This window comes from Lepidothrix coronata, unplaced genomic scaffold, assembly GCF_001604755.1.
Source record: "Lepidothrix coronata isolate B3197 unplaced genomic scaffold, Lepidothrix_coronata-1.0 Scaffold39, whole genome shotgun sequence".
In the NCBI taxonomy this organism is placed as follows: Eukaryota; Metazoa; Chordata; class Aves; order Passeriformes; family Pipridae; genus Lepidothrix; species Lepidothrix coronata.
This window is the reverse complement of record NW_016690219.1, coordinates 6,411,815-6,431,730: the sequence shown is the minus strand read 5'-3', so window position 1 is coordinate 6,431,730 and position 19,916 is coordinate 6,411,815. Positions and strand designations below refer to the sequence as shown.

General features: G+C 43.3%; 1 protein-coding gene across 12 annotated transcripts in view; it reads left to right on the top strand.

Moving 5' to 3' along the window:
• PKHD1 (polycystic kidney and hepatic disease 1 (autosomal recessive)) overlaps positions 1-19,916 on the top strand; it is a 275,429-nt gene that overhangs the window by 34,980 nt on the left and 220,533 nt on the right. For all 12 annotated transcript variants that reach the window (XR_001874451.1, XR_001874452.1, XR_001874453.1 and 9 more), the window contains 7 exons: positions 1,000-1,278; positions 4,707-4,837; positions 5,373-5,508; positions 8,507-8,702; positions 10,167-10,234; positions 12,208-13,821; positions 13,966-14,109. Coding sequence is in view for 9 of the 12 variants with exons in the window: in XM_017813106.1 (XP_017668595.1) it covers positions 1,000-1,278; positions 4,707-4,837; positions 5,373-5,508; positions 8,507-8,702; positions 10,167-10,234; positions 12,208-13,821; positions 13,966-14,109 (2,568 nt within the window). In the remaining 3 variants the exon portion in view is untranslated. The remainder of the gene's footprint in view (positions 1-999; positions 1,279-4,706; positions 4,838-5,372; positions 5,509-8,506; positions 8,703-10,166; positions 10,235-12,207; positions 13,822-13,965; positions 14,110-19,916) is intronic.

Below are 19,916 nucleotides of genomic sequence, written 5' to 3'. Positions count from 1 at the left end.
GATATTGGGCTACTAATCGGGATATATATATATATTTTATTTTGGTTTTGTTCCTTTTCCCTTCCCCCTTCCCATTCCCTTGTGAAATTGTATATATATTTCAATTGTATATGACTGTAACATAAGTGTAAATATATATATATATATATTACTTTAGCTGTCTCTCTCTCGTTTCAGGTTTTCTTGGTTGATTTTTTTTCTCCCTCTTCTCCCTGAGGTTGGGGGGGTGGGGGTGGTGACTTCTTGTGGTAAGGTTTGGAGACTTGGCAGGGAGCCAGCTTCAAACCATATCACCAGAGTAGGGCAATGGAGCTGGGGAAGGGTCTGGAGAACAAGTTTGATGAGGAGCAGGTCAGGGATCCAGGGGTGTTCAGCCTGGAGAAAAGAAGGGTCAAGGGAGACCTACGGCTCTCTGCAACTCCCTGACAGGAGGTTGAAGCCAGGCGTGGGTCAGTCTCTTCTTCCAATTAATAAGCAACAGGATAAGAGGAGATGGTCTCAAGTTGCATTAGAAGAGGTTTAGATTGTATATCAGGAAAAATGTCTTCATTGAAAGGTTGATCAAGCACTGGAACAGCCTGCCCAGGGGAGTGGTAGAGGCACCCTCCCTGAAAGTGTTCACATGGTTCAGTGGTGAACTCAGAGGTGCTGAATTAACAGTTGGACTCAATGACCTGAGAGGTCTTTTACAACCTTAATTGTTCTGCAATTCTATGGTAAAGACATGAAGGGGAGACAAACGGTGGCAGATTTGGTGCTTAAAGCAAAAATAGCTCTTGGCTCAAGTAATTTTTAGCAAAAATTTAAGGAAAAAATGTAATAGCTGGACAGGGACAGGCAGGAATTGGCATTATGTGGGCAATGAGACAACACCAGCGGTGCAGTTTTTAGGATGTCCTGATGAAGCTGGTAAAAAACTTTTAACTGTTGTTTGAAAGTAAATCCAGGGCATTGCTACACCAAAATTCATGACTCATCTTGTTGATTGTGTCCCTTCAGATGATGGGCCCCTGGCCACAGTGGTTGTCAGGGGAGATGGCTTCACTGAGGAGAAACCAGCACTGCAGGTGGAGGTGAACAGCACGACCTGCCATGTCACGATGTTGAATGAAACTGAAGTGGTTTGCCAGGTGGAGAGGCTGCCAGTGGGAATCTACCAGCTGGCACTACTGGTGAGGCCTTATGGATTTGCACTCAATGGCAGCACAGGAGAAGGGATCTTCTTGAGAGTGGAGCCAAAGCTGATCGCCATCGAACCTCCTACGACTTCAGAGATTGGTAGGTTTGAACGCCAGAGCAGCTCTAAGGGACCATCTGCTTTCTGCCACTTCTTTTCCATGACGTGTTTGGTTCTTCTGTATTTTCACTGCCAAGGTCTTCACCAAGGCTGCCAGAGCACAAGAAGCTTTTGGATGATACTCTCAGGCACATGGTGTGACTCCTGGGGATGGTCCTGTGCAGGGCTAAGATTTAGACTCAATGAACCTTGTGGGTTCCAACCAAGTCAGCATATTCTGTGATGAAAAAGACATATTATGGCTGTACACACTGCGTGGGGAAAGTTACTTAAGGAGTGACAGACTTCCCTTTGTTCTTTGTGGAGGCAACCAGTTTCCCAACTAGTTTTGCTTGGGAATTGTAATTTCAAGTGCACGTATATTCATTCCAGCAAATCATGTGGGTGTTAGTGTTTCATATTCATCCTTCCACATCCATTTGACATGTAGCTTTGCAGTATTTGAATTAATCTGGCCTAATCAGATCAAGTATTAGGAAAAATTTCTGCACTGAAAGGATTGTCAACCATTGTAACAGCCTGCCCAGGGTAGTGATGGAGTCACCATCCCTGGATGGTGATTTGGAAGGCATGTAGATGTGTAACTTAGGGACATGGTTAAGTGGTGAGCTTGGCAGTGCTGAGTTAACAGCAGTTAACAGTTAACTGAGTTAATGGTTGGATTCGATCTTAAGAGGTCTTTTCCAACCTAAATGATCCCTTAATTCTATAACTGTGAAATGGCTGTACTTTAATTCATCCCAGTTCCATTGGAGCGAATTCATACACTGGAAATAAAATAATAAAATGGAAAACACATCTGTGTTTAGATACAAAACTGAGAAACCTAGAAAAGCTCAAGCTAAACTGAGTCTCCTTCCATTCTCCTTACCTCTCCTGTCCTTGAAACAGAAAAGGAAATAAAGGGTGATATAGTCCATACTTGAAGACAAGAGATGGGAAGATTTTCCACAGGACTCTGGGGACAAGGGACCATACAACTCTCTCATGTGCCCTGTATGTGAGACAGATGGAAGTTCAAGCAAGGTGCCCAGACAACTGTATCTAAGCCATAACAAATGCTGCAAATAACCAACCTTTCCCCTTTTTTGGGAGAGGGAAGGGTCTCCTCAGCCCAATGAGAAATGTGGAAAACACTCTTGCCACACCTGGGCTGTGCAGTAAGGGCAATCTCAGCTTATCACTTCTTTTCAAGAATTAAGGAATGTATCTACAAACAACATCTACTCTGACAATAAAGGTTACCCAGATTTTTTTTTTCTGAAAATCTTGGCATTTCGTAATTGTGATGATTTGAGATTATGATAACAAACACCCCTAAGAGCAGGAATGCTGGCCTAGGTACAGCAGGAAGCCACATGGCTTGGGGAACTGAACCATGCTTGGCCATCTTGGAGCAGGCAGAGAAAGGGAATGATGGTCTTTAAACCTCTCCATGGATGAACCATGGGATGGACTTGGAATGAAGTAGTGTTCCTAAACTACAAGTTATGTCCACCTCTTTCTTTTCTTTGTTTTTTTTTGGGGGTGGCATAGGAAGGAAGCTATTGTAACCCTCTTATTACATTTTTTTCCCCTAATGAGAGGGTCACATAATACACTAAGGTTAAGACTCACTTTTGATTCATAGAAAACCCAAGACCACAGAAATCAAGCATCTCCAAAAAACTCTAAAATAATTCCAGGAACGGCAAACTTTAGTGCTTGGGCCTTGCTTCCCATTTCCTTTGCTGGTAATCCAGTTCTACTCCCAATTACAGTGATCTGTCACTCATTAAAAAGAAAGCAAGTATAATGTTATCTTACATTACATGTGCCTGGAATGTTTATAATTGGAAAGAATTACAGCTTCCATCTGTGTTTTTAATTTCTTCCATTTAAAATACTTCTCTTCAATCTCATCATAAAGTGCACATAGGCAGTATTTCACTGCACATGGGTATAATGTAAATATCAAAACAAGAGCATCAGTCTTTACACAACACACATGGATTTTGCACTCTCAATCTGAAGCTCCTTGTCTGACAAGTCTCTCATTAGACAAGTGGCTTCAGTTTTCACTTCTTGCTCCTTCTGACTCTGCAAATTTCATGTTACAGAACGGGAAGGCAAGAAGCAGCTTGTACTTTGCTGCATCAGCTCCCTCGTGTCAAAATATCCCCGGTGTCAGTAGTGCCATGCTGGGAGATCCCCATGACCTAATACTAAAAGCATGGAATGCCTTTCTAAAGATACTCTCATGTTCCAGTGGATAGCAGGAGCTTACTGTTAACGTATCCGATTGCTGATGTTTGCCTGGTTTTGCTGCCAACCAGAGAAAATCTAGAAGATTAAACTTCTATAATTCTCTGATGGTTTAAAGAATTAACAGGAAAAAATACTTTGGGGAAAGTGTACAAGGGACTTTGCCATCAATACACAATTATTTTAGCGTAGAAGATTGCTTACATCACATGTGGAAAGAATCGTAAAAGCTCACTTGGTTTGCAACATAGCCATACTAATAAATACAAATAAGCACTGCATTAATAAAATTCCTGTCTAAGCAGTCTGTCCAGCCACAGTTCTAAAACTCTCCAGTGTTGAGGACTAGAGCAAACAGCTGTAAGTTTCAGGCAAAATTCCTTTTATTTTTAAATTTGTCTCTGAACCATGTAAAAGAACAAAGTCTATATTAGAATTTTCATTAATGTCTACTCATGCTCCCTTTCCTGTTTCTCTTTGAAGTATCCCTGAATCTTCTGATTGCTTGGAAAAGCAAAGGGGTGCCTCTACTATTTACAGTGGAATAGGATGTTGAAGAAAGATCAAGCACAAGTCTGACTTGTATGGGGGATGATCCTGCATGTGATAGAAGAGACTCAGCTCTGGCACGAGGGAGAGCTGAGTTTGCTTTAGTACTTCACGGAATCAAGCCCTCCGTGACTTTCCTCACAGCTCTAAGTCTCAAGTTCTGCCAAGTCCCCTTTCTAACCTAAGTTTCCTAGACACAGGCCACAGGCTTTTTGGACAGCAGGGTGCCTGGCAGCTGTTTGAACTGTGAAAGCACCTGCTGTGTTAAGCTCATTTTCCATTCTTAGTGCTTCTTCCTTCCTTCCCTGTTTCATTCTTGGGCTGGGGATCTGTCTAAGAGAGAGATCACAGGCCAGAGCCTGCTGGTTTAAATAAGTATGTCATTAAAAAATAACTCTAGAAACAAACTCAGCCCTCCTGTATCCAGGAGAAAAATCCAAATAATAGGCAAGAAGGATCTCTAGTGAAAGAGAGGAAACCAGGCACAGAAAGATGGAGCAGATCATCATCAGATCAACTGAGAGAATGTGCTTTTGTAGTCATCTATAAACAAAGAATCCTTTGCATATAAAAGTATTCTATGTATCGGATGTAATGGAATAATTGTGTTTTTCAGGAGGACTGAGAGTGGCTCTCAGGGGGACCAATCTGGAAGGGGTAAACGTGGTGTTGTTTGGATCTCAGCCTTGCCCAGTTTTGGAGGATGGCAGAAATTCAACCAGAATTGAATGTAAAGTTCCTTCTCGGGTAAGAAACCACATTTTTTGGGGAACAGTCAAGAACTTACAGGCTTTCTATGTCTTCCTGGCCCGAGCTACAGTAGGGAAAGGGCAAACTGTAGCCCACAAGCCAAGTCTTGGCTGTGGGACAATTTACTGTGCACTCCATCTACAGAATAGACCAGCTTAATTAAAAATAGATTAATAGGTGATTTATGAAAACCAGTGAAACAACAAACAACTCTTTAATTTAGTAAGGATCTTGCAAATTAAAAACTGCACGGTCCGGGATTTTATTTATTAGTTTAATTTACTAATATGGATATAGCAAATCCCAATCTACATAGTCTGGGATTGTTTCAAGGTTTCTAACTCTCCATAGATGTTTCTTTAAAGTCTGTATAAATGTACACATTTAAGTAGAGTCTGGGTGGATATAAATTTCATCAGTGCTATGTGCCTGACTTGTTAAGTATGGGAGATGCAGGAAAATAGTAATTTTTATATATTTTTTTAAATTAGTACATTCTTATACCTGACATTTTCTTCATTTCTCTTTCTAGGGGACAGAAGATGCTGCTGCCCACGTGACATTAATTTCTGGGTACCAGTCAACAACAGTAACCAACTTGTTCCGATATGATCCTTCCTTAAACCCTACTGTTGTGTCCCTGAGCAGGAACAGAAGTGGCATAGCAGGTGAAAAGGCTGAAGATTTATATTAAGAACCATCTGGAGAAGTGTTGTTATTGTTGATGGTGGTGGGGCAGAGGGAATATAGGTCTATGAAGTTTGATCTGACACACTGGTTTTTTTTGTTTGATTGGTTTTACTCCAACAGACGTGAGGGAATGAGTTGCTTGTCCTTGGTCAGTATGGGTGATGTCCACAGGATGTTAGATGTGTTACAGTGTTCCTTTTGCATCATGTTTCTCTGACTCTGCTCTGAAATTTGCCCACCCACTCATCCTTGGTAATAGGTTCAGCCATGACAAGATAAAGGAACCCTACAGAGTGTCTGTGTCCAGGATCCCAAAGGGTTGACCGTAAGAAGCATCACATGTATTTTAGGCTGCTGAAAGCAGAAGAAAGGCAATGTGTGTCTTTCTAGTCCTCATTTCCAATCCAAACTGTTCCTTCCAGTTTGACCTTGCAAACTGTTGCTTTAGAATATGAGCATAGTCTTCATGGACTTTGTGGGAACAAAATCCCAAATAGATGTCATAGAGTGTTGATCATTCTTGTCTTTTGAAAGTTTCTATTCGGAGTTGAACTTTTTTTGCTCATTTCCCTCCTTTTTCTTCCCCCCAAGATTTTGTCTGGGTGTTAGGAATAGAAAGCATTAATGCCAAATGTTGTCCACTTACAGACGAGTCTTTTTGGAAGAAGTTTAGTACATTTCTATGTGGCAACCAGACACCAATTTCTCAGTATCTGAGAGAAAGAGGAAGGAAGATGGGAGAAAGACAGAAATATTCCTGTTTCCCACTCCCATTCCTCCAAGGATATAATAACCTGCTTTTTTTTCTTCTCTTTTTGCAACCTCTCCAGTGCACACCTTAAAGCCCCCCCCAGCTCTCAAGTTTGGTTGGACTCGGTGGAGATTTGTGGAGTTAGGTGACTACCAGTGCCAAAACTTCTTGTGCAATCCCAGTGTTTCAGTTCCTTTCCCCAAATGCCCTTGTCATTTTCTATTACTCCAGGATGCATAAATAAGAGAAAATGTCCTTTGTCACTTGAATATTATTCCAATGCCACAGCACCAAGGGGAGGTTTTTCTCGCTGCGGGCATTCCAGGTGCAAGGAATTCCTTAATGTTATAGAGCCTCATGAGCAGTGCTGGGACTGAGTTCAATCTCCTATTCAGAACCTCCATGGCTTTGTCTTTTAATATAATTTTCCTTCCATAGAATAAAAAGAATAAATAAATTAGTCCAATGCCTTCCAGGCATCTGGGATTAAGCTGACAATTGACCAGGAGTAAAAAGAGTTCACGCTATTAACATACTCAACTTTGCAGGCTTTAAAACTTTATTTGACTCTTTGTGCAAGCAGAATTGAAAAGTACTGGCTTCAAGATCTGCTTAGAAGAGCAGGTAGATGAAGGGAGCTTCGTACAGGCTCTCCCTCTTCATCAGGAAGCTCTGTCCTCCCTTCTTCATCCCTTCAGGGGAGACAGGAGGGTGAGATTCGACTCCAAAACACATCTCTGTGCCTGTTGTTTAGATGTCTTGCATAGTCAGTGAAGAGAAATGAGGGTTCTTTGGTGGGATTCACCACAGCTCTTTTCGTGTGTCTTATTTACAACAAAGTGAATAATGCCATAAAGGCTCTGTTTCTCTCCACTGACCACAGATACAGCTATCAGTGAAAATGGTTCTGTTAGGACTGATGGATAACACCCACATTTTTTAAACCTATTTCAGGAGGAATTCAGGTTATGAAATTCCCTTCTCCACTGCCCTTGTTCTTTTCTATTACTGCACTGTGCACAGATAAGTAAAGTATCCCCTTTCATCTGAATATAGTATGGCTCAAAACAGGGTTTAACTGCGAGAGAGAGAGCCATGTTTCCTGAAAACAAGGTGCTTTGAAGCTGAGCTGTTTTTTTACTTCATAGTAGCTAGTATGTGAATATGGGTTTGGCTTTGTGCTGAAAATGGTGTTGTTTACACAGGGATGTTTCATCATTGCTGATAAGGGCTTAATACAAAGTCTAGGCCTTTTCTGCTCCACATCCCACCCCATCAGTGAGTGAGCTGGGGTGCAAAAGGAATTGGGAAGGGAACACAGACAGGACACCTGCCCCCAGCTCACCCAAGGAATATTCCAGACCATATGACATCATGCTCAGCAATAACACCTGGGGAAAGAAGAAGGAAGAGGGGGATGTTCAGGGTGTTGGTGTTTGACTTCCCAAGTAATGGTTATGTGTGCTGGATTCCTGCTTTCCTGAGGATGGCTGAACACCTGCCTGCCCATGGGAAGTGGTTGATGAATGAATTCCTTGTTTTGCTTTGCAAACATGGCTTTTGCTTTTCATATAAAACTGTATTTACCTATGAGCCTTCTCCCTTTTACTCTTCCAGTTCTCTCCTCCATCCCACTCTGGGCGAGGGAGTGAACAATTATGAGAGGCTGAGTTGCTGGCGGGGGTTAAACCCCAGCAGGCACATATGTGACCATCTGACTTTAGGTACCCAAGAAATTTTCATTTTACTGTGGGAGGCTCCTGTTAAAGTTAGATCATCTCCATAGGGCTTAAAAATGTGATCCAGATAATTCGTCAAGGATTTGGGAAGAAACCCAGAACTCTTCAGCTGCAGTTTATGTCAGTTTTAAAAAGACAGGATTTGGCTTTTATGCAGTTCAGATATTTATAGGATAGAGATTTATGACAAAGGGCCATAGATCTATCCTGAATATGGAGGATGAGAGTGAGTGTAGAGGGTCATAGCCAAGTTCACTGGGCTGGGATCTCAAGACAACTCTGATACCTGGTGACCTTACCCATGAGGGATTCAGTAGGATACAGAACCATCAGAGTCTTCAACTTTTTGGTCTTGGGCTGATGGACATGACTGGACCTGTCCTGGCATGATGGGACTCTGTGCTCTTCCCCAGGCAATGGTCACATGTGCCAAAATAACCATTGCCAGAAAAACTGAAATAGTTTCATCCATTCTTTCCTCTGCAGGAGGGGAGGAGCTTGAGATTGGGTTATCTCAGTTTGCCACCTACCGAGGTTTGGATGTCAAGGTCCAAATTGGAGACTCGTGGCCACAGATCCAGGAGCAGACAGACCATGGTGTTAATGTGACACTTCCAGCCCTGGCTGCAGGGTGGCACAATATTTCTGTCACCATCAATGGTATCACTATTGCTTCAAACAGGTGAGTATTTTCCTTATAAACTTCATTCTCCATCTTATTTGGTGTTTTAGGGTTAATCTGAAAAGGAAGGCAAGAGTTTTTCACAAACACCTAACGGTGAATTCTGCAGTGTGGTATAAAATTATGAATAATTATCAAGGCATTTATTGATCTGTGGAACCCAAGTCAGCAAACTGCTAATGCTACTCAATTAACTCCCCTTGGATCAGTAGGAGGCAGGAGAGAAACATTTTAGAAAAAAACAGTTGATTTGATGAAAAATGCATATTCAGGCAATCAAAGGTATTCATGGATTCAGGTCAAATGCAGATAAATCCTGCTGTAGGAAAACAGCAGAAGAAAAGAAACACTTTTCATCAGAAAAACAAAAGCTAGTTTGAACAATAAAAAAATGCTTTGTTTGGAGAATTTTTAAATGATGCTATTTCCATCTTTTAAGGTGACACTTCAAGTTCATGCCTAGATAAATGTAATATAACTGAATTAAAATGTGGGGGGAAAGCCGACCTGAAATGGGGATGTAAGAATGCATTCACAAGCAGCACAGTTTTAATCCTCATCCATGGCAGCTGCCAGGAATGATCCTGCAACAATGATGTTGGGAGAAATTAGCTGGTTTTATTGTTCCTAAACCAACCTAAGATGCTTGTAGCATTAGTGAACTTCAGGAGAAAATTCGTGGTTGGTGTGATGACACACAGGGATTCATCCCACCTGGTGCTGGAGTCTCTTAGCAGCACCCTCATTTATTCTCCAGGGATAGAGTGGAGAGAGATGGATCATCCCAGGAGACAAGTCTGATCTCTGTAGGGTTGGATTGCAGGATTGGGAAGGTCCCCTTCTCTAATGGATCTTTTTAGGGAAGGGGGTGTTTTTGAAAGGAGGATGGTGAGCAGAAAGAGAGCTGCACCTTTATTTGAGTGTCTTCAGGAGCTCATATCTGGGCTTCCTCTTGTTTCAGTTAGTTACTCTACTGTCTGGTGGGAGGAAGTGAGGAGAGAAGGCAACAGGGATGTCTCTTCAATGCACTTGCATCTCCTGCTGGGGGTGTAGCTACAGTGGGATCAGATTGCCAAAAAAACCCCTCATTCCTGACGGGTTTTTCTTTTGATGGGCAATTCACTTGCACCTCGTGGACTAAATTTGACCCACAGGTTGCCAATTGATAAGAGAGTGTTTGTGACAGATGTAGCTCAAATGTGTTTTTGCCCACAGCAGGAGGGTTGGAATGACATGATCTTTAAGGTCCCTTCCAACCTAAATCATTCTATGATTTTAAACCACATGAAAAAATTTGGAGTGTGGGGTGGTCTTGTCGCTTGTGGCATTAAACCAAGGTGATGTGACAGGTGAGTGTTTGACTTTCCAAGCTAGAAAGAGCTGTTAGAAAGGATAGCAGTGTAGCAGGAGAGAAAAATATAAAAACACCCCCCAAATCCTTTCTATGTTTCTTGTGTTTTGCAGGACTGAGCTGTTAATCCAGTACCTCTCTGAGATCTTCAGCGTGGAGCCGTGTTGCGGCTCCTTTCTGGGTAAACAGTGTTGATACATCTGCAGCCACTTATGGAGGTTAAAGGGATCAAGGGCACAGTTTTCCTGCAGGAATGGAAAGTGCATCCCGTTTCACATCAGTTTAAATGAGGGTGCTTTGAATCTGTGACCCTTTATTATGCAGACATCAACAGGCAGACAGCAGCAGTCTGGAAATGTGGGATTGTAGTGAGCATCCCTCCATCTGGTTGGTTGGCTCAGGGCTCCCTGTGTTTTGAATCTGGTTTCCCCAAGTGTTTGCTCATGTATCCTTGCATGTTCCCATTGGGAAAACAAAGCACGCCCACACCTGGCTCATCTGTGCTGTTTCCTTCAGTCATTTCGCCCTCATCTTTCAAGGTTTTCCATGTGAAAGTTAGGTGGGAAGCAGGGTAAAATTGTGGTTTGAAGCAAACAATAATTTCAAGTGATCCCAAAGGGGATGTTCATTTTTGTTGAGTTGAAAAAAAAAAAAGCCCTTTTTAAATGTTAATTTTAATCAAAAGTGAAATATTTATTAATCCTGTTCCAAGCTTTTAGACACTGGAAATAATTTAAGTGTGTTTGAGAGCAAAACATCACTGAATTAAAAAAAAAAGTTTTACTTTAAATCTCAAAAAGCAGATTTGGGGTGGTTGATTTATTTTGTCATTTGGCTGGTGGTGGGGGAGAGTTGAATCCCTGTAGTGAATTTTACATGAGCCTTTATAAATGCTTTTATAGAAGACAGAGAAATTCTTATGCTACAACCTCAGGTCCTCCACAGATTGCTCTCCCAGGCTCACAACACATTTAAAGACACAAAAATTCAGAGGCTTTTTGCTACGTGATTAGTTCAATACTTTGTGAAGTGCTCAAGCCTTGAAAGATGAGAGAATGGATAGAGCTTGGAGAGCAAATCCTACAAGTTTTGAAGATTAAGACCTACTAAAAAAAATAATAGAAGCTGTACCCTTCTTTTCATATTTAATGGTAAATTGAAAATTAAATAAGAACTGATTAACTTTTTGGTTGTGCCTTTATGAATGGCTTAAGCTGAATTAGAATCTCATTGCTGCAAAAAGCACCAGTCCTCCCCCCTTTACCTCTAGTCTTTTGTTGTCTCTAACACTAGCGTGGGCATCTGGATTAAGGATCTGAGCTCACTCAGAAAGAATCCCATCATAAACCAATATTTTGCAGGCGGATCATGGGAAAAGGAAGGGCATGGGTTTAATGGATAAAGAGGTTGAAGCAAGGCAAAGCAGTGGAAGTACCAATAATGAAAGGAAGAGGGAGAGAGGCTTCAGATGGGCTCTTTACTGTGAAGGTGGTGAGGCCCTGGCACAGGTTGCCCAGAGAAGCTGTGGCTGCCCCATCCCTGGGAGTGTTCAAGGTCAGGTTGAACAGGGCTTGGAGCAACCTGGGATAGTGGAAGGTGTCCATGCCCATGGCAGGGGGTTGGAATGAGATGAGCTTTAGGGTCCTTCCATCCCAAACCATTCTGTGATTGTATGAAATTTGGAACTCTGCCTGAGTTTGAAAGTAGTCATTCCTATGTTCTGCTTCCCTGTAGGCAGCAGGACCAAACCATCTTCTCATCTACTTGTATGGACAGTCCCATTCCATGAAGAGTTCAGTCTCAGTTTACTCTCTGGGGTCCTTTCACAGCAGCTTTCTCCAGATTTGTAGTGGCTCTTTACTGTCATTTACTGCCACAAGGGTCCCTGGCTACCTGTTACCTCAGCCTCTTGTCCACGTAGCATTATCCTGATGTACAGTTGTTTATCGTCTCTAACTGTCCTATCCAAATAAAAAAGAACTTTATTTCTTCTTCCATTCACCCTGGCTAAGACAATCATGCTTATCAGCTTTGTCATAGAATGGTCTGGGTTGGAAGGGAACTTAAAGATCATGGTTTGTGGTTGTTCACGGACAGTCATTAATTCCTTTCCTGCCAATAACGTCCTTCTTCCTCATTTTGTTTTACTCCTAGGTGGAACACTGCTCACAATCTCTGGGGTGGGCTTTAGCCAAAATCCTGACCTGGTTTCTGTTTCAATGAGCAATCAAACCTGTGCAGTTACTCACTTGGAAGAAGAGATAATTTGGTGCCTGACCCCACCAGCTGCTAATTTTTCTGATGAAGATTCACAAGACATCTCTGTCAGAGTAAATGTTGTCATCAGCAGCAGGTCACTTCAATACGCTCTCTTGGCCAAAAGGACCACCACCTTTAACTACCAAAGAGCTTTGACTCCCCTTGTTACTGTTGTTGAAACAGAAACCACAGACAGTGGCCTACTCTTGAGCATCCAGGGGATAAACATCACTGGATCTGTGGCTAAGCTTGGACACAGTGAATGTCAACTTGAGTTCCAACGTGGCAACAAGTCTGCAATGTTTTATCAGTGCTCTTTGTCACTGAACAGCCTGGAACCTGGGATTTTCCCCATCCAGGTTGTCCACAGACAGCTGGGATATGCCCATGTGACAGCAAGGCAGCAGGCCCTCACAGTAACTCCACGGATAACCTCCATATTCCCAGCAAAAGGATCAGTCTGCGGTGGGATGTTGCTCACTATATCTGGCATTGCTTTAAAATCCAGGAGGAATTTGGTACAGGTCAGCCTGGAGAGTAATTATTCCTGTGAGATCCAGAAGTCTGATTACAATTCCATTATTTGTGTTGTCCTTCCAGCTTCACATCCTTTGCGCTCTCAGGGGCTGGCTGAGGCATCCCGGGCTCTCAGTGTCACAGTGACTGTCAATGGGGTCAACAGTGTGTGCCTTGGGGAATGTACACTCCACCTCCATGAGCAGTGGACCCCTCTGGTACATTTGGTGACCTGGAAGACCAATGGGACACTCACTTATGTGACAATCAAAGGACAGAGGCTGGGCTGGCCAAGCGACAGCCCCCTGGTATGTGTGAACAGCCACACTGTCTGCAAGGTGACTTTCTGGAACGAGACCATCATCGAGTGCCAGACAGCCTGCCTTGCCCCAGGGGAGCACAGCGTTTCCATATCCAACAGGAAAAGTGGGAATGCTTGCTTTAGGGAGGCATCGAGGGTCCTCCCCATCCTGCCTCGGGTGGATCGGTTCTACCCACAAAACTTCAGCACCAATGGGGGAGGTCTGCTCACCTTGGTGGGCTCAGCACTGAAAGGGCAGAGAACAACTTCTGTTCTCATAGATCACCACCCCTGCCACGTCCTCAGTGTCACCTGTGCTGCTCTCCAGTGCACGGTGCCTCCGGGTAACGGCACCAGAGCTCTGAGTCTGAAAGTGGATGAACATTTCTATTACCTTGGAACAATAAGTTACAGTGAGGAGTTCACCCCAGCTTTCCTTTCACTTGTTGCAACTGGTCTCCTTCTAACGATGACAGTGTCACGGGTCACAGAGAGGGACACCCTGCATGTGTTTATTGGAGACTTTGCTTGTAGTGGTGTCACCATCGCTGGCTCCATGTTGCAGTGCTCAGCTTCTCTGGTCCCTGCAGGTGAATATCCTGTGCTAGGCCTGGATATCCCCAGGGGCTGGGCTTCCTCCAACCTGACGTTCACCTCTCAGCTGACAGTGACAGCTGTGAGTCACAACTGGGGTAAGTCTGGAGGGTGTTGTGTGAGGGACTGCAGTGACAGTCTTTTTTGTCATAAAAGCAAAAAATATGAACTAAAAAAATTACTTTTATTGGCAGCTGCCTGTCAGGATCTGTCTGAAATCCCCTTTTCTGTCCTTTCCCAAGGTGGTTTGAGTGGAGGAGCAGTTTACCTGTATGGAAGTGGGTTTTCCCCCGGGAAGACTTTGGTCACAGTCTGTGGCACCAGTTGTGAACCTTTGGCCAAGATGACCGTGACTGAGCTGAGCTGCCTTGCCCCACGCTTACATGGTCAGTTAAAGCACAAAACCTGCCATTGTGTTAAAAATATATCCCCCAAAACCCTAACTTGGCCCAAAAAAGGGGGTACCAGTGTGTCTCATCCCAGGAGAACAGACAGCAGCCTTGGAGAAAGGAGGGAAGTCAACACAGTGTTGATGAAGTTTGGACTTGATGATCTTGGAGGTCTTTTCCAACCTTAATGATTCCATGATTCTATGACTTCTGTTTTTTGATCTTGGGCTGAAGATAGATGGTGTCAGGGTGAGTTTTTGTGTCAATGGCCATGGACGCTGCACTAGATCCACCATGTGCCCGTGGTGATGTGTGCTTTGTGAGTGTGCATGAGATATACACAACATCAAGGTTTCCTTGTGGCAGTTATTCCTTGGGAAAGCTCTCTCACATAAAATGTGCCTGTGGACTGTAGGGTTGGGTATCTAAGCATTTCTTGGCCATCATGTCATGACTATTGTAGCTAATTGAATGCCCTTAAATGCCTTTTCTTCTGAGGAAATGGCCTCAAGGTGCACCAGGGGAGGTTTAGATTAGATATTAGGAGGTTTTTTTCACAGAAAGTGTTTCCAAGCATTGGAACAGAGTGCCCAAGAAAGTGGTGGAGTCATCATCCCTAGAAGTGTTCAAAAAACATGTAGTTGTGATACTTGAGGACATGGTTTAGTGGGGAACACGGTGCTGGGTTGGTGGTTGGACTTGATCTTAAAGGCCTTTTCCAGCCTTAATGATTCTACAGTTCTATGGCTCCACACATTTTGTGTTTTGGCTACATTGTGGGAAAACCTCAGTGGGGTAAAGGGCTGGGAGGAAAACAGTGAATGACTGGAAGAGTGAAAAGTTCCTACCTTTAGAAACCTGGAGATGAGGATTTGAATTCCTTGAGAGAAAGATAGGAGCATCCTCCTTAACTGGAGACTGGCAGCATGGGACGAATCCATGATCTCCAGCTTTCTCAAAGAGAGAAATAACCCTGCCTCAGCTTTGGAGCAAGCTCTTCAAAATGGGCATTTTCTGGGACAAGACATACTTCCTCCCTTTCCTACTGGAAGCACAGAATTAGAGTCCTAAACTCTGCAAAAGGCAGGATTTTAGGACTCTTAAATCTTATATGAAACATATACCATTCCCCAAATGCTGAACATGGAGCACTTTGGTGCTTGACTTCTTGGTGGAGTCCCCATCCTATGTCCAGGAAACACCTGGACATGGCACTCAGTGCTCTTGTCTCATTGACAAGGTGGGGATCAATCACAGGTTGGACTCAGTGATCTTGGAGGTCTTTTCCAACCTAAATGATTCTGTGAATCTGTGATTCCAAACCTTGGAAGTGCAACACTTCAGCCCTCTTCACACCTCTGAAGCTTGGAGAGCATCTGGAGGTCTACAGAAATATTTGCTGCTCTGTGACCATCCAGAGATCCAATGATCATGTGATCAAATCATCAGTCATCAAAGATCCATGACCTCTTATCCTTTATGGACATGGAAGAAAGGTGTCAACTGAGAGTGTCCTTCAGGGTGAGTTTCCAGGGTTTTGCTCAAAGGCATGTGGAATCTCCATCCTCCAAAATAATCAGAAGTTGACTAAATTAGTTGCTGAGAAACCAGTCCAATGTGAAATTTAACATTCTTTTGAACAAGAGTTGTGACAAAAGGCATACAGATGTTCTCTTCAGCCTCACTTATTACAAAATTCTATATTTGCTGATGTCATTTTGAACAGTTTCTTTCATAGAATCACAGAATGATTGGAAGGGACATTAAAGATCACCTAGTTCCAACCCCTACCCATGAAGAATGCTAACAAAAATGTAAGGAAAAAAATCCTGGGGCTTTAAAACCTAAGCACAAGCACTCAAAAGGAGACACCAAGAAGTCAAACGGGCTCAATTTTCTTCATTTTAAGCAAGATCCAGGCACAACTCACAAAACTGCTTGTTATTTTAAAAAAAAAAAGACGTGGTGCTGGAGTGCTGAAAAAAAATTATCAGAGCACAACACAGCAGTCCAGTTATTGCAGGGAGAATAGCAAAATAAAATGTGATCAAATTGATCCAAAGTGTGAAAACATTAATAACTGTGTTCAAAATTCGCTGAGTGGTTGGTGGGAGTGGGAGCCTGGGGAAAACCATCTCACAGGCAGGACCACGATGCTTATTCCTGACACTAGATGTCAGCAAGGGAATGCTGATCGCACCTCGTGTTTTTGAGGAGCAGATGCAAAGGATGTGTTGCCTCACTAACCAAAGGCAGAGTTATAATCCCTCTCTCCCCTGCCCTGGGTTTTGCAGCCTTGTCAGACTCACCAGCTGAGTTGCAAAAACGTTAATTAAATATTTACAAGAAAATATCTTTTTTTCTTGCCTTAAAAAAAAAAAAAAAAATTCTTTCCAGGCTGCTCAAATCTGTGTTTGTCAGGCGATTTGAACACTCTGAGACAGCTGTATTCAACCTTTGCACATTTACATCTGGCACAGGTGAATCTGTATATAGATGCTTTCCAGAGAGTATTCCACTTAACATTTAAAGAGTCACCCCCACACCACTACATTTAGGGTAAGAGTGGATGTGTTAAGTGCAGTTAGTCCAGCCTCACCTCATGGTTTACACACTGCTGTTTGCCCGAGGAATTTTGCCACTTGGCACTCACACATCCAGTGCTCAGACCTTTCTTTTACTGTCTCATCCATATGGGAGAGGTGGCAAAGCCAATTCAGGGATGCAGGACCACGAACCATGAAGGAATGAGAGGGATAGGTCTGTGGTGCCTCAGGGCCCCTTTGGTGGCTCATCCAGGTTGGATGCTCGTGTGACATTTCCTGGCTCTTATCGCCCGACTGAGTGATGTGAAATGAAGAGTTTAAGCTGCATTTCTTCTGTTACTATGTCCTATGAAGCAGAAACACCTCCTCTCTGGCACTGTGGGATGTCAGGTGGCAGCTGCCTGCCCTGGGGTTTCAGCACTGGGTCATGTTGTGTCTGGCCTGCTTAAGATTAGAGATGTTCACGTGGGAATCCCCAACTGGTTCCTGTAGCTCGCTCACGTGATCAGATCCAGAGGGCAAAGCTCTGCAGGTAGGAAATGTGCTTGACTTCTTTCCCATCAAACAGGCAGTTTTCTAAGAGATGAGGAATTGCTGGGCTCAGCAGGATTCATCCATAAGACCCTGTCCCACAGGGTCTTCCTTAGGAATGGGTGTTGAGCAGGGTCGCAGCAAGGTTTCGGTTTGATCATTGACGAGGGCTGGCCATGTTCTTGTTGAGATGTGCTCAATCCAGAGCACAAGGAATGGGAGTGCAAACCTAGACTCATTTATGGAAACTGTTGTCTTTTGAGAGATGTAGAAAAATCAGTGCAGAATAGAGCTAAAATATGAGTTTCATCCCTAAATCTTAAAAAATTTAAGAAAATGAAATAAAATTAGCAAAACCACATGGCCTTCAAGGAAAACCAAAACAAAGAGAAAAAACTGATCCATGAGTCTTTAAAAGTTTGGTAAGGAGAGATAACGGACAGGATCACCAACACAGGAAGCATTCAAAAGCTGTGTAGATGTAGCACTTGGGGACATGGTTTAGTGGTAGGCTTGACAGTGCTGGGACTTGATCTGGTTGGACTTGATCTTAGAGGGCTTTTCTAACTGAAATGATTCTATGATCCTGAAAGCTCCCCCCTTCTCTTTATGCTCATGCTGAAGCACAGCTGATGAAGGCAAATACAGCCGTGGGTTCTGTTCAGCTCAGGTTAAATTTGCAGAACACGTGGTTAATGTCTGTGGAATTGAATTGCGCTCCTGTGAAAGATGGGGAGACTGGTGGGAAGCTTGAGGCAAGTGAGAAAGTAACTGAACATTCCTCACAGGTGATATTAGGGCAGGTACCATATATAAATTTTGCAGTAAGCCAGTACCTGTGATTTTATGTTTGATGTTGGGGTGGGGGTAAGGAAGGCACCTTTAAAAGGAGTTGAACTGATAAGATCCATCAGGGTAAAAGTTGAGCCTGATTGGCCTGGTTGTGTCAGCGTACTCGGGGGATAACAAGTATGGCTTTAGGACTTTTTGATGTAGCAGCTCTTGGGATCTTTGTTAGCAAGTCCTGAACCTACCAATTACCAGATTCCACTGGTAAAAGTGGGCTTTTAAGGATGAGGATTTAAATTAGAGGCTAGAAATGAGGCTGGTTGAAAAGGATGAGAGACGTGGGTTGGTGGAGCTCTTTGAATGGGGCAAGAGGAGAGAGTGGAGTTAGTTTTGGTTGTAACAAGAAGATGCACTGGGCCAGGACCCAGGGTGACCATAGCCAGAGGAATGGGGTGATTTGTATGAGGAAATGCAGAAGAAATTAAGAAGACATGTTGTGGCAATTGACACCTCAGTAGTAGTCAGGGCCTCGGATGTTTATTGTGGGCATCAAACCAAGAGATCTAAAGGGTCTCCCTTCTGTCTTTCAAATCCAGAAATTAATTAAGAAAGGGGGGGAATAAAGCATATTGATTACATGGCAGGAATGTTCTGACAGTGAGATCTATCAGGTAGTGGAATAGAGGCTTGAAAGCCACCTCTTGGGACTTCTGAAACTCGGCTGTGCGAAATGAATGTCTCCCAGGGAGCAATTCTTCATAGGCAGAGGTTGGACTCAATGACCTTAACAAGTCTCTTTTTTCCTCGCCCTTTTATTAACTTATTTTTTTTTAAATCTCTGTCTTCCCTGTTAAGCACATGTTAATGTTGTGCTCCACAGTGAGTGGTGGATAACTGGGGATGTGTGGTTTGGCACCAGGACTCCTCGGGCAGTTCTTCAATCAACCCACAGCTGCCCTTGGAACCTCCTGTAGGTTTTAGCCTCATCACATGTCCAGCAGTTGTTATTAAACAGTGACCCAGAACAAAGCCCCTGTGCTGAGCAGCCCAGGATACTGGATTAAGCTAGAGTACCCCTCAAAGCCAGGGTTGGGGGCAGTTGGTCCCTAACCCGTTACCAACATGCAGAGATTTGGCTGCCATTGTGTCTCATCTCAAAAGAGAAGCTGTAAAGGGCTGAGTGCTTTCATCTCAGCCATGGGATTGCAGGTTTTATCTTGATAGGGAATATAAAGCATAAAGAAGCTTCATTCTGGGGTTTGAACACTAACCAATTAAGCAGGCAGAAGAACTGTGCCCCAGAACAGGCAGAATATCCTTTTAGGACGTGCTAAAAGTGTGTTGAAATCTTTAGTTGGTATTTTTGCTGCTGTTGTGGCAGCAGACAATGGCACCAATAATACCAAGGGATATTTGTGTTTCATGGTCAGAGGAAGGAGAATTGAAAGGCCAAGACATCCTCCTAACTGAGAAAAGATATTAAGTCCTCTGGGAGCAGAGGAATAGGGGGACCTTGGAGATCCCCAAAGAAGGAATAGGAAAAGGACATAATCTCTAAGAGTGGTGTCTCCATCAGCTGGACAGATCTAGGGTGGGGAGATGAGATTCTTCCCTCCTTCCACCTGAGAGAGAGAAAGCAATTCTAAGTTTGATTCTGGGGTGTGTAGATTAAAAAGGGTTTGCTGGCATTTTGCTTTCATTGATCTCTTTATAGCTCTTTGTAATCATGTTCTCTAACTTATTTATTTTTTTTTTAAATTTTTTTTATTATTTTTTTTTATTATTATTTTTTTTATATTTTTTTATTTAATGGCCAGTCTTCGCGAGCGAAGATTTTGGGAAAGGTCATTGACCCTTCGAGCCTGCGCAGTGGATTTTTTAGGTGAGACACAGCGTGCGCTGAACTGAGCCCACCCTTTAATCCTGAGGTTCATCTGC